Raw genomic sequence first — 15,332 nt, forward strand, 5'->3', positions numbered from 1 at the left:
AAAGGAAAATGCCAAGATTGGACATTTAAGATTTAAAAAGTCTTTTGGAAATAAGGAGAATCTACAGTTCTCTACTAGATTCCCTAGCTGATGTTCTGCCCTGCAGGTAAGTTGCAATTCCGGCCTCAAGTACTAGCCTTTCTGGTTCTTGCTGACAACTACAAAAATGTTTAGCAAATACGCTCCATTACAAAAATCACAACAACAATAATTAAGTTTGCTAAGGATCTTTTACTGGTAATTCTGAATCTTTCTTAAGAGAGAAACACAGTTCAATTAAACACACATGTGCTTTGTCTTAGAGTCATAGACGGAACAGAAATACAATATACAATAAATGCCGACTCACGGAGGGTATCTACCCCAAATCAACAGCTCTGACTAGAATCATGGAATTTTATAGTTGATTAGAGAAGGAGTCAGATTCTTGGTTTCAATGTTTTCATTGTGAAAATGGGGTAACTGGGATCTAGAAAAAAGCCATGACTGTCAAATAAAGATAATAGCATGCAAGGAGCCAAGATATTACTTCAGGATGTACCCCCCTGCCGCCGCTCCACCCCAACACACCTTTTCTTTCTGGACCTGGCACTCCACTGGAGCCTCCCTCCAAACCTGGTAAAGAGCTCTTATCAAATCACACGGATCCAGGTCTGAAGCTCTAGTTAGACATGGCCTAGCTAGGCAACCTTGGGTAAGTTACTGCATCTTTCTGATCCTGTTTTTGCACCTGAGTTGTAGGATAATAATGCTTACCTCACTGGATTTTTATGTGGTAAAGCAGGTAACATGGAACATATAGAAGATGCTTGACAAATTACTTTCCCTTTGTTCTTCCCACTGAATCCCTCTCCATGGCAGCCTTTCCAACCAGATCTCATCTAAACCACAAATCCAAAGAGTATTACTTGAGTGCCTATTTTCTCAATTCCTCTCAAGGATGGCAAATAGCTAGTACTGTTCTAGGAGAAGAGAAGAAAATTCTTGCATTGCACAGAGTAGATGTCTTAGGACATTAGGGCTTAATTCTCTCCAGGAATCCAGTTGTGATGTGTTTCATGGACTCACAAAACTCTACAGGGTTCATGGCAGCACCCTGTAACAAATCTAGTATTGAATACAACTGATACAGGGTCCCCAAAACAAGGCAGGTAGTAGAGGGTTGAGGGATGGGACTGAGGGCAGAGGATGAAGAGGGGATTTAAAATGCTTTCAAGGGGGCGCCTGGGTGGCTCAGTTGGTTGAGTGACTGCCTTCGGCTCAGGTCATGATCCTGGAGTCCGGGGATCGAGTCCCACATTGGGCTCTCTGCTCGGCAGGGAGTCTGCTTCTCCCTCTGACCCTCCTCCCTCTCATGCTCTCTGTCTCTCATTCTCTCTGTCTCAAATAAATAAATAAAATCTTTAAAAAATAAATAAATAAAAAAAATAAAAAAAAAATAAAATGCCTTCAAGCCCTGGGTCTCTGTGGTTGGTTACTGACCAGCACCCCCTGAGCAAGGGCAGTGTGCTGTCCGTATGCCTAGCAATACCTGTGTTCTGTGAAGGGCATGGCATTTGCTTCTGGGTCTCACATCAACTCTTCCGATATCACGTTGCTTTAAACCCTGTCCTCCCACTGTAGGGGCAACTCTGAGCCCCTCAAGGAGCAGCCTTCTGGGCCTTAGCTTTTACCTTGCTTCGCCTCCCAACATACACATACACACCACCCCAGACCTTCATACCCATACAGCTGTTCTCTCTGAAACTCATCCAGGTGGCCTCAGTGCCCCGGGGGGGGGGGGTCTTGGGAGTCCCTGAATCTCAAGGTCACCTAACAAACCCGGTCTCTCCCATTTCCATTTGCTTCAGCTCTGCCCTTGGGCAAAGCAGCCCTTGGGGGCACCAGGGCCACCTCCTTGAGCTTCTCTGGGCCTGTTTGCCACTGCTGAGGAGGAGAAGGTGCGCCTTCTCACTCTGGAAGTAGAAGGAAAGCTACTGGGCTAAGAAAAAAAAGAGCGTCCTTTGTCAGTTTCCTTAAAGTCTCACTTACAGTATTATCTTGTTTTTCTCAAGTTGGGTTCTATTTAAGCATCCCAGGGAGGGAGGGAAAGGAGAGTTTCAAGGGAATTGGGATGGGAAGGAGTCAGGGCTGTAGAATTCCGAAAAAACTTTTATTTGGAGGAGAAGCCAACTTTTCTGAGTTTCATGTGTTTGTTTTGGGACGGAGCAGATGAGAATCATGGAGTGCTCAATACAATGGTCTGGGCACCCTTCACTTTCCTTTTCCAAACCACCGACTTTAGAGCAGAGTCTCAACCCTGTTATCTGCCAGGAAGGGTACTCTCACAGCCTTGGAAGCCAGCCTTTAACTCTACTCCCCAACATGGCTGTGCTCCGCCTTTGCGGGGTGGGGAGAACTGCTGTCTGCATGCCCCCTTCTCTGGCTCCGCTACTCTGACCAGGGCACACGCAGAGCCTCACCTCCACCTCCACTATCTCGGTAGGACCACGCAGCTCTCCCAGGCTGCACCCCCTACACCATGCATAAGCATAATGCAAGCATTACCTCCCCCAGCCCCCCATTTCTGATTTCTGGGCAGCACTTATCTTCCTTTACAGCTCCCACTTCAGGGGCTCAAAAATAACTTGTTGAATTTTTGCAAGAAGTAAAATATAAAGAATCCCGTTTGCCAACCAACCAAGGGTAGGCCATCACCATTTATAAAACCACTCTGGACGTCCTTAATTAGTATTTAGGGTCAAAGTCTTTATCTCAATCTGTACCCAGAATTGGGTCCTCCGAACAGAAAGGGGGGTACTAAGGGATGCACATGGTCCCTGGGGACCCCAGAGCAATCCTATCTCAGAGAAACAGCACTGCTTATTTCAGCGGGTCCAAGACAAACCCTCTCCTCTGGGTGGGGAGCCTGTCCTGAAGCCAGGACCAAACGCACTGAATCCTGTCCACCCTTGGCCAGCGAGCCCTCTCCTACCTTCTGTTTTATAAAGGTCAAAGAGCTGCAGTTCGGTCAAGAACAGTTTGGGGAAGGGAAACAGAGCATCAAGGACCAAATTCTATTCTCACCTTCGGCACTCAGTTTCTCAGTTGACGACGCGCCCTGCCGGGGGTGGGGGCAACAAGGTCCCAGCTGTAACAGGTGCCCCACTGGTAAAAGTGGGTGAAAGAAGGGACAGGGATGGTGGGAGGTGGTGGTGGCGGCAAATCAGAAGAAAACCAGGGAAAAGAAAAGGAATCAGGAGGGCAAAGCAATGGGAAGCAAGGAACCAGAAGATGGAAACGAAAAACAGAAAAAGTGAGGGAGGACAGGAAAGGAGGCAAGACAGTCTCGAGGGGGGAAGGAGAGAGAAGCAGCAGCTCGGGAGAGGACAGACGCGGGGAGCGGCAGGGGCGCGGGCGGCGCCCTTACCGGCGGTGGCCGAGCGCAGGCTCTCCAGGCTCCAGGAGCGGGACAGGGCGCCGCGCATGCCCCCGCTGCCGCCGCGGCCGCCGCACACCACGCCGCTGCTGTCCGAGTCGGAGCCCGGGGACAGCCCGGCGCTACTGCCTCCGCTGCTGCTGCTGCTAGTGCCGAGGTCGCCGCTCGTCTGCCCGCTCGACTCGCTCGGGCATTGCTGAGCCCTCATGCAGGCGGGCCCGAGCTCCAGCCACAGGCTTGGGGGCGGCTGGGCCGCGGGCGGCGGCGCGGGCCAGGGCGCGGGGGCCGCTGAGGCGGCGGGGCTGCAGGGCGACAGGGCGAGCGAGCCGGTGCCCGGGCCGGGGCCGGCAGCGCCGTCGGAGGGCGAGGGGCGTGCAGGCGATCGCGCGGCGTCCTCGGCCCCATGCCCGCCGCCGCCGCACGGCCGCCGCTCCGGGCCAGCTGACATCATGGGGCTCCGCTAAGGAGGTTCCCGGACGGCCGCTGTCTGCTCGGTCTGCGGCCACGGCGGCGGGGGGACCCTCTGCAGGCGCGGGGCGCGCGCGGCTCAGGGTGAGGCCAGGCGCCCACCGGGCAGGGCGCGGCGCCTTCTCTCGCCGCCCGCTCCCGGCCAGCCTGGCGGGCTCGGAGCCGCGGCGGCGACCCGGGTGCGGGTCGTGGGCCCGGTCGGCACGCGCTCACGCACGCGCGCACGCAGACCTGGAGAGGCGGCGGGCGCGGGCGCGGCGCGCGGGTCACCGGGCCACCCTCGGTCCCCGCAGGGCCGCTGCCCGCAGCCAGCATTCGCACGCGTGTGTTAGGATAGGGTCATTCTCAAAAGCGGACACCCCGAGGCCACGGTGGTGAGTAGAGCCGGTGGGCGCTTGCTTTTCTTCTCCAAGGATTCCGCTAAGACTGCGGGCAGCGCCTCTGTGTCCATCTGGGGCGGGAACGCAGGTGGGAGGCCACACTCATCCAGGGGCCGTGACTCTGGCATGCAACCGTGAACACTGGCTCGGGGGAGCGCGCTTGGCCGGGACATGCCTCTAGCCCCTGGCCCTGCCACACGCACGGTGTGCGGGGGAACTGCACCCTGGACACTCCTGGCAGCCAGCCTGCAGGAGGGTACTGTGCCTAGGGTACGCCATCTAGGTGTTCTGCGGTGATTAAGAGACCATAAAAAGTAGAATCATGGTCCACGCCAAACGATTTTTATAGTGTCTGGAACAGCCCAGTGACAGGCACAAATGAAAATGGGAGCCCCAAAGCACAAGAAAGAGAACCAGAGATTACAGGGTTTTGTTTTTTTTGGGGGGGGGGGTGTTAGGGATTATTAGGGAAGAAAGTTGCTGTTTCCTTTGACCCTTCCAGACACTTGTGAGAGTTCTGTGGGTTCTTGCAGTGTGCCTAAAAGGTGAAGTACCTCCACTGTTCCAAAAAGAACGTTAAGTCAAGAAGTACTTATATGAAATACAAAATCTGGGAGGTGAAAACAGTGGGAGACTTTGTATTGGAGGTAAGATGTGTGAGGGGAGTCCTAATATGGATTGATACAGGCTGATCAGGGCTGCTCACGCTCCCTCCCAACCCCCACTTCCCCCCCCACACCAGCATCGCTGGTCTTCCAACTTCTCCAAGCCCTAGGGAGCTGGTTGTAAAGTGGCTGAAATATTAACGATAATGAGGGTAAAATGAGAGGTACTTGCCACACACCGGCTGGTATAGGGTTGATGCTGGAAAAGTGGTCTCCCCTTCCCTGCATTTGGGGCCCATTTCCTGTGGCCCATTTCCATCCTTAAGCTACATGTGCTCCTAGCTCTGTACCATAAGGGACCCTGCATCTCTATAGATATCTTTCTCCTCTCCTTGTAGGTAAGTACAAAGCTCTGTACAAGCATAAGGTAATACTGGTATTGTTGGGTGTTCAGTTTATGGGCACTGAAGGGTGACTCAGCCAATCTGCATCTTGAAGACCCCTCCCTCAATTTACTGTACTTGTCTGGGGAAACTCTCTGCTTTCCTAACTACTCCATACCTGGAATGCACACATCCTACCCATGCCTCCAGCCTTTCCTGCCCTTGGGAAGAACAACTCTTCCCTCCCCTTGTTCCTGATTGTGGGCAGTTCTGCAAGGAGGGTTCCCCCTGTGTTCTTGTGCAGCTGTCTGGTTGAGAACTCTGAGATAAGCTCTCGTGGGTGGGAAGAAGTGCTCAGGAAAGAGATGGTCATTGCCAGTATGAGACACAGATCAAGAAACATCTCTCCCAACTCATCAGCAAGTCTGGGTTCTGCCTCCAGAATAAGTGTCAAAGTTGTCCATGTCTTTATTTTACTGCTACCACTATCACACTGTGCTTGGAAGACCTCTTTAGTTTCTTAACTTATTCCACAGAGCAGCCTGCAAGAGCTCTAAAATATAAAGCGTACCATGTCATGCTCCTGCTTCAAACCCTCCAGAAGCATCTCTTCCCAGTTAGCCAGACCTGCAAGACCCTGTGTGTTCTGACTTGACTTATTTCTGCAACTCTTATCATCTCTTCTATCCCTTGGTCTCTGCATTCCAGCCACTGTGGCCACCTTACTTTTTCTCCTTCTAGCCTCAGGGTCTTTGCACTTACTGTTCCTTTTACCTGGAATGCTCTTCCTTTGCTTTTCAGGGTACTGGCTCCTTCTCAACATTCATATCTTAGCAAACATTACCTCCTCAGGGGAACTTCATTTATCCTTCACAGGACTTATCTGTCAATGGCTTGTTGTTTATCTCTTGTCTGCCCCCATAGACCATGGGTGCTGGGCCACTGTTGCAGGCTGGGCACTTGGTGCGTGCCTGTGGAGGAATGAGTGGGGGCCTGGAACTCAGTAGGAGGCCAACTAGGCAGGAAGGGAGCATTCTTGTTCTGCGGGGTCAGGCCTTTGAGCAGATGATGTGTCATCCTGAGCGGATAGTATAAAGATGGTGCCTCCAGACGGCAGCAGCCATGGGCAAATCTAGCCTCTATAAGCCACTGTCAGCCAGATAGCCAAGCGCCATGCTTTTTCTGAGTCCGTTTCTCTTTTAAGTCTTCCTGAGACTTCAATAAACTCTTATTTGAACCAGCTATCCTGGTCTCAGCTGTACTGCTGAGTGTCTTCATTTGAGTATAAAAAAGGATCCACATTTCTTAAGACCACAGTGATGATGGCAGCTAAAATTAAAGATTTTTTTTAAAAAGACTTATTTATTTATTCCAGAGAGAGAGAGAGAGAGTGCATGAGTTGGGGTGGGGCAGAGGGAGAGGGAAAGAATCCCAAGCAGACTCCCCGCTGAGCATGAGCTGATACAAGGCTGAGATCATGACCTGAGCCGAAACCAAGAGCTGGATGTTCAACCAGCTGAGCCACCCAGGTGCCCCAGCAACTAAAATTAATACTTATTACCCAAGGTTAAGGAAATCTTGGGGAATAAAAGTTGATGCAGTGAGACTTAGCTGCCTCCCTACCATGGGAAGCCCATCAAACTCATCTATTTCTGATATTATTAAGGGAGAGAGAGGAGATGTTGGTTCTCTTAACATCACATGACAGGTTTATAATTATAAGTAATTACCTCTCTCTCTCTCTGAATTAACAGTAATACAGTGTCTTTATCAGAAAGGTCAGTACAGAGGATCATTGTTTGAGGCTGGCTCAATGATGTGAAAATAGGAGCTGCAATTGAACTGTACATGTAGAAACAGATACAGAATGGGATTGGAACTTCTCTAAGCTTAGAGATTGGCTTCTGTATCTCCTGACTAACCCTCTACTTCAGTTTCTACAACAGTGTTAAACAGAAAGAAGCTTTAAAGCCAGAGAGATCTGGGTTCAAATTCTGGTTTTCTCTTACTACTTGTGACTTTGGGCAAATTATTTAAACTTCTTAAGTCTTTCTTTCTTCACCCATAAAATAATGATACTAACAACTGTTTTTGCAGGATTATTGTAAGGATTAAATGAAGTGATATGTACATATACAACAGTGTCTAGAAATGTCTGAAATCTTAGCAGCTATTTATTAAGTATATACTAAAATGTTAAGTACTTTGCATATATTATTTAACTTCCACAACAACTTTAACTGATAGGTACTATTATTGGCCTCATTTTTCAGTTCAAACTAACAAGCTCAGAATGATCCAAGGCCACACATCTGGGAAGTGGTGGAATTGGTTCCAATGCTCACCAGCAATGTTTTGAACCACTATATAATTGTTAATTCCTCCTGATTTTGAGGATTCTTAGACAGTTCTTGTTGGGATATTATCAGTATCATTGGCAAGAGACACTGTGAGCCTACTTTGTACAGAGCATAATGCTAGTTGTTGGGGATATAATGAGGAAGTTCAAGCAATGGATTTTGATATCAAGTAAGCATGATATGAACTCAGTCATCTAACTTATCTCCTTTAAAACTCTAATGGAAATGACTAATAAATCATAAAAATAGGGGAAATTGAGATTGACTTCCTGTAGGCAGGAAAAAGACAAATTCTCCTGACCCACTCCCCAGTGAAACTGGTGAAAATTACTTAAAAACAACCACTTAAAACCCCTGGATATTGTCCTAGGGGCAAACCACAAATAAAGAAATATCTGTTCAAGAAAATCAATGGAAGTTTAGTAAGAAGGGTGAGAGTCTGTGGTATTTGAACCAAAACCACTCCTCCCCTTCTTCCTAGCTCATTGAGTTGGAGATTCTACTCCAGGTGGCTAAAGCCAAGAATATAGGGCTCCCTCTCTCACTATCTCCCAGTTGGAGAGCTTACTTCCCTAGAGGAGCAGTGTCTTTCTTTCTTTCTTTCTTTCTTTCTTTCTTTCTTTCTTTCTTTCTTTCTTTCTTTCTTTCTTTCTTTCTTTCTTTCTTTCTTTTCTTTCTTTCTTTCTTTCTTTCTTTCTTTCTTTCTTTCTTTCTTTTCTTTCTTTCTTTCTTTCTTTCTTTCTTTCTTTCTTTCTTTCTTTTCTTTCTTTCTTTTCTTTCTTCTTTCTTCCTTCCTTCCTTCCTTCCTTCCTTCCTTCCTTCCTTCCTTCCTTCCTTCCTTCCTTCCCTTCCTTTCCTTCCTTCCTTCCTTCCTTTCTTCCTTCCTTCCTTTCTTTCTTTCTTCCTTTCTTTCTTTCTTTCTTTTTCTTTCTTTCTTTCTTCTTTCTTTTTTTTTATTATTATGTTATGTTACTCACCATACATTACATCATTAGTTTTTGATGTAGTGTTCCATGATTCATTATTTGCATATAACACCCCGTGCTCCACGCAGAACGTGCCCTCTTTAATACCCATCACCAGGCTAACCCATCCTTCCACCCCCCTCCCCTCTAGAACCCTCAGTTTGTTTTACAGAGTCCATAGTCTCTCATGGTTCATCTCCCTCTGCTATCCCCCCCTTCATTCTTCCCCTCCTATCTTTTTCTTCTTTTTTTTTTTTTTTAACATATAATGTATTATTTGCTTCAGAGGTACAGATCTGTGATTCAACAGTCTTGCACACTTTACAGCGCTCACCACAGCACATACCCTCCCCAATGTCTATCACCCAGCCACCCCATCCCTCCCACCCCCCACCACTCCAGAAACCCTCAGTTTGTTTCCTGAGATTAAGAATTCCTCGTATCAGTGAGGTCATATGATACATGTCTTTCTCTGATTAACTTATTTCGAGGAGCAGTGTTTTTCACCCTGTCCCTCACTACCTGTTGTTGAGGCTAAGTCCTGGGCAAGAGTGGTTGAGCAGTGGGGACTCCCTTCTTCAGCATACCGAGAATACTGGGGCTCTGATAGCTCTTCCCCCTGCTTGGGAGGCTGTGATTCCATGTCAGGCAAGCCCAGGGGACCACAGGCCAATGTACCCTCCTTCAGTGATTGTTACTCATAGAGAAGCCTGCCATGATCCCCATCTCCAGTTCCAGAGCTCTTGCTCAAATATTTTGCCAGAGGTGGGGGTGGGGATGGGGGTGGTGTAGAATTTTGACTGTGGGAAGGCTGTAAAACAGATAGCTGCTAATCTCTCCCAAAAGAACTAACCTCATTTGTACTAGAGCATGGAGAAGTTTAAACTTAAAGGTGCTCCCAAGAGCAGTGGAGCTTCGGGCAAAAGGCATTGGGGAACAGATTTATGGATCTAATGAAGATATAGCCTAGATTGTAAGCCCATTAGTTTGCAAGAAAGAACCAGGAATAAGACATTTTGCGGGGGAGTCCTTCTGGGATCAGAACAAACACCAAACACAGATCTCTGAAACTATTTCTTCAAAGGAGCCATAATTTGATTGAATTAGTTTGTAGAGCAACTTATGCCCCAAGACATTGTTGTAAACAGTAGAGTAATCAACTGCCAATCAGTGGAGTTTAAGAGCTGAGTTTAACAATGAAAGGGTCACTCCATCAGGAAGATAGAACAATTAAAACTATATAGGCCTAATAACAGAGCACCAAAATACATAAAGTAAAAACTGACAGAAATGAAGGGAGAAATAGATAATTCAACAATAATAGAGGTTTCAACATCCAACTTTCAGCAATGGATAAAACAACTGTACAGAAGATCAAGCAAACAGAAGACTTGAACAACACTACAAACCGACATCTATAGAACATACCACCCAACAATACAGTATACATTCTTCTCAAGTGCACATGGGACATTTTCTAGGATAGACCCTATGTTAGTCCATAAAACAAACTTCAGTAAACTTAAAAGGAGATAAAAATAATACAAAGCATGTTCTTTGACCACATGGAATAAAATTAGAAATCAGTAACTGTAAATGTAGGAAACTCACAAATATGTGGAAATTAAACAACACACTCCTAAAGTAACCAGTGTGTCAAAGAATAGATGAGAAGAAAAATAAAAAAATACTTTGAGATAAATGAAAATGAAGACAAAATTTGCCAAAACCTATGGGACAGAGCTAAAGCATGCCTACAGGGAAATTTATAGCTACAAATACCTATATTAAAGAAAGAAGAAAGATCTCAAGTCAACAACCAAACTTGTATCTCATGACACCAGAAAAAGAAGTGCAAAACCTAAAGCAAGCAGAGGGAAGGAAATAATAAAGGTTAGAGTAGAAATCATTACAGAAAAAATAAAGAACAGAAATATAGAAAAACAGAAATAGAGAACAGAGAAAGAATAGAGAAAATAAAAGAAACCAAATGCTGGTTCTTAGAAAAGATCAACAAAAATGACAGACTTTGAGCTGAAGAAAGAAGACTCAAGAAGAAGAGGATCAAGAAGAAAGAAGAGGACTCAAATTACTAGAATAAAAAAAAAAAAGAGGGGACATTACTTCTGACCCTACAGAAATAAAAGTGATTATAAAGAAATACTATGAATGATTATACACCAAGCATTTAGATGACTTAGATGAAATGGACAAATTTCTAGGATGACACAACTGTCAAAACTCACTCAAGTAGAAGTAGGCAATCTGAATAGACCTCTAACAAGTGAAGAGATTGTGTCAGTAATCATAAGACTACCTACAAAGAAGAGCCCAGATCCTAGTGGCTTCATCCCTGAATTCTACCAAACATTGAAAAATGAATTAATACCAATTCTTTACAAACTACTGCAAAAGTAGAAGAGGAGGGAACATTTTTCAACTCATTTTATGAGGCCAATAGTACCCTGATACCAAAACTGACAAAGACATTACAAGAAAACTACAGACCAATATCTCTTATGGATATGCATAATAAAATAAAATACTAGTAAACCAAATTCAGCAAAATATAAAGAGAATTCTATATCTTAACCAAGATATCCCAGAAATGCAAGGGTGGATTAAAATCTGAAAATCAATTAATGTAATATACCACATGAATAGAATAAAGAACAAAATTTGCATGATTATCTCAATAGACACAGGAAAGCACTGACAAAATTCAGTACCCTTTCATGATTAAAAAAACAACCAAACAAACAAACAAACAAAGAAAAAGCTGAACAACTCAACAAATTAGGAATAGAAGGTAACTTTACCTGATAAAGGGCATCTATGAAAAACCCACAGCTAATATCATACTTAATGGTGAAGATGGGATACTTTACTTCTAAGATCAGGAACACTCTTGCCATTCCTATTCAACTGTACTGTACAGGAGCTTTAATCAGGACAGTGAGGCAAGGAAAAGAAATAAAAGACATCCAGATTGGGAAACTATTTCTATTTACAGATGACACAACACTGTATGTAGAAAATCTTAAGGAATCCATAAAAAAACTATTAGAACTAATAAATGAGTTCAGCAAAGTTTCAGGATACAAGATCAATATACAAAAATCAATTGTATTTCTATATACTTTATATACTTCCAATGAAAATTAAAAAACTTTCATTCATAAAGCAACAAAAAAGAGTAAAACTCTTAGGAATGAATTTTTCAATAGAAGTACAGCTTGTATTCCGAACAAAATGAAACATAGTTGAAAGAAATAAACGAAGATCTAAATAAATGGGGGGAAAAATCCCATGTTTGTGGATCAGGAAATTCAACATTGTTTTGTTTTGTTTTTATTATGTTCAATTAGCCAACATATAGTACATCATTAGTTTTTTTTTTTTAAAGACTTTATTTATTTATTTGACAGAGAGAGAGACAGCAAGAGAGGGAACACAAGCAGGGGGTAGTGGGAGAGGGAGAAGCAGGCTTCCTGCTGAGCAGGGAGCCCGATGCGGGTCTGGTGTAAGGTGGTATATCATTGTTTTGATTTGTATTTGTCTGATGGCTAGTGATGTGGAACATTTTTTCATGTGTTTGTTAGTCATTTGTATTTCTTCTTTGGAGAAGTGTCTGTTCATGTCTTCTGCCCATTTCTTGACTGGATTATTTGTTTTTTGGGTGTTGAGTTTGATAGGTTCTTTATAGATCTTGGATACCAGCCCTTTATCTGTAATGTCATTTGCAAATATCTTCTCCCATTCCATGGGTTGCCTCTTAGTTTTGTTGACTATTTTCTTTTATCTTGATGAAGTCCCAATAGTTCATTTGTGCTTTTGCTTCCCTTGCCTTTAGAGACATGTCTTGAAAGAAGTCACTGTGGCCAATGTCGAAGAGGTTACTGCCTATGTTCCCCTCTAGGATTTTGATGGATTCGTGTCTCACATTTAGGTTTTTCATCCAAAATTCAACATTGTTAAGATAGCAATACTCTCCAAACTTATCTACAGATTCAACACAATCCTCATGAGAATCCTAGCTGATTTCTTTGTAGAAATTGATACCTGATTCTAACATTCATATGGAATTGCCAGAGACTCAGAATAGCCTAGACATTCCTTAAAATGAAGGGTAAAGGAGGGGAAAGACTCCACTTCCCAATTTCAAAACTTACTACAGAGCAATGGTAAACAGACAGTGTGGTACTGGCACAAGGGTAGACACAGATCAGTAGAATACAATTGACAGTACAGGAATAAATCCATGCATCTATGATGAACTTCCAAGGGTACCAAGACCATTCAAAGGGGAAAGAATAGTCTTTTCAACAAATAGTGCTGGGACAACTGGATACCCACATGCAAACGAACTCAACTAAAAAACCTAAATGTAAGAGCTAAAAGTATAAAGCTCTAAGGAAAAAACAGGGGCAAATCTTCATGACCTTGGATTGGGCAAAGGATTCTTAGACATGATATCAAAAGCACAGGCAAAAAAAGAAAAAAACGACATCAAATTTAAAAAAAACTTCTGTGCTTCAAAGGACACCATCAAGAAAATGAAAAGACAAACCACAGAATAGGAGAAAGAAAATATTTATAAATCATTTATCTGATAATGGATGTGTATCCAGTATATAAAGAACACTTACAACTCAATAAAAAAAAGACAAATATCCCATTAAAACACAAACTGATGGCTACCAGAGGGGAAGTAGGTGGGAGAATGTGTGAAATAGGTGATAGGGATCAAGGAATGCACTTGTGATGAGCACTGGGTGTTGTATGGAAGTATTAAATCACTAAATTGTACACTTGAAATTCATATTACACTGTATGTTAACTAACTGGAATTTAAACAAAAACTTTAAAAAATGAGGAAAAGATCTGAATAGACATTTCTCCAAAGAAGATCTATAAATGGCTGATAAATACATAAAAAGGGAAATGCAAATCAAAACCATAGTGAGATACCACTTTACACCCACTAGTTTGGTGGGTTAGGATGTGGATGTTGGAGAAATTACACTGGTGGTGGGAATGTAAAGTGGGGCAGCTGCTTTAGAACACAGTTTAGCAGTTCTTCAAATGATTCAACATAGAGTTAACATCTGACCCACCAGTTATACTCTAATGTATACGGATGAAACCATATGTCTTCACTAAAACTTGTACATGAATTTTTATAGCAGCATTATTCATAATAGCCAGAAGTTGGAAACAAGCCAAATGTCCACCAGCAGATGAACAGATAAACAAATTGTGGTACAGTTATACAATGGAATATTACTCAGTCATCAAAAGGAATGATACATGTGACAACACAGATGAACCTTGAAAACATTATTCTAAGTGAAAAAAGCCAGTCACAAAAGACCAGGTCTTATATGATTCCATTCACATGAAAATCCAGAATAGGGAAATTTGTGATGTATGTGAATAGACTAAAAATCTGAATTGTATACTTTAAATGGGTGAATTGTATGGTATGTGAACTATATCTTGATAAAGCTGTTTAAAAAATAGAGAGAAATTCAGCCACAAGATACAGTAAAGATATAACTGGCCTGAAGAAAGAAGTGACCCATAACTTTGAAATAGCAATGCAGCCAGAAAGCATGTAGGGAAATGCCTGGTAGAACCCTGCCAACCCTTCCTAAGTCATAGGCATGGGCTCTGGAGGTGCAGAGGGCTTTATGTGATGCTGTGTGCATCTGCTGTGCTGGAGACTTGAAGAGTTGTATCTGGCTCTGCTGGCTCCACCAAGAGAGGAGTGGATGTGGAGCAATTTATCCTGGGCACCAACTTGTGGGGCAGAGGGTGGCATGTTCCCACATCAGGCCAATTCTTGGCTACTCCTCCAGACATAGAAAAGAAATACTGGCAAGAGGCAAAGCTTTCAGCTGGAACTGTTTACAGCTCCCTCCAAGGTGACTGAACTTGTGATATATGTTATAGGAAAGCTTAACTTTTCACTTCCTGCTCAGCCGTGTTTAAAGGATTTTAACAGGAACCTATAACAGTCTCTGAAAGGGTGCTGTCTCCAGTGCTACATGATAACAAGCCCTTGCTGGCGAAGGACTGATGTCTGTAAGGATAAGCCAATAGAGAAATTTCACCTAAAGAAAAACTACTAGTCAAAAGAAATGCAGATGAATCTGGAAATGAATTTATAAAACATGAAAAGGAGAAAATTTTTACAAAATTCTCTATTTTCTGTTTTTAACAAGCTTCTAGAGGATACTGGAAAGATTTAATGGAGATTAAAAGTGTGATCATTGAATCACAAATCCCAATGAAGGCAATTAACAGATAAACCCAGAAAAACAAAGAAGAAAAAAAAAAGCCTAAGAAATTCTCCCAGAACTAAGAGGAAAAAGGGGTAAAAAAAAATGAAAATGATGAGAGAGGTTCCAAGGATAAAACTGGAAATATAATCTATAGAAAGTAGAAATCTCAGAAGTTTGGAACAGAACAGTTGGAGTAGAAGCAATAATTAAAGAAAAGAAGGCTTTTCTAAGGTAAATTGCAGAGACCCAAGCCCATATTAACTTGACCTTCATATTAACCCAATGAAATGGGAAAGCAGGAATTATCACTCCGTTTTTGAATAATAAAGGAATCTGAAGTACAGAGAAACAGAGGGGTGTGCCCAATTTCTCATCCCCAGATCAAGTGCAGCTAAAGCCAGAGCCCTGAACCTCCGGACCAGTGTTCTTGATATGCAAACATACCAGGACAAATGTGTGACTGAGG

The 15,332-nt window shown here is 43.6% G+C and overlaps 1 protein-coding gene across 1 annotated transcript in view; it reads right to left on the reverse strand.

The window, feature by feature from the left end:
- ARHGEF4 (Rho guanine nucleotide exchange factor 4) overlaps positions 1-3,869 on the reverse strand; it is an 86,021-nt gene extending 82,152 nt beyond the window's left edge. Inside the window, 3 exon segments of the mRNA XM_035008306.1 lie at positions 3,076-3,130; positions 3,410-3,794; positions 3,853-3,869. Coding sequence (XP_034864197.1) covers positions 3,076-3,130; positions 3,410-3,794; positions 3,853-3,869 — 457 coding nt within the window.
- Between the last annotated feature and the right edge of the window lie 11,463 nt (positions 3,870-15,332).

The sequence above is a fragment of the Mirounga leonina genome, unplaced genomic scaffold (assembly GCF_011800145.1).
Source record: "Mirounga leonina isolate KUSES-001 unplaced genomic scaffold, KU_Mleo_1.0 Mir_151, whole genome shotgun sequence".
NCBI classification, from domain to species: domain Eukaryota; kingdom Metazoa; phylum Chordata; class Mammalia; order Carnivora; family Phocidae; genus Mirounga; species Mirounga leonina.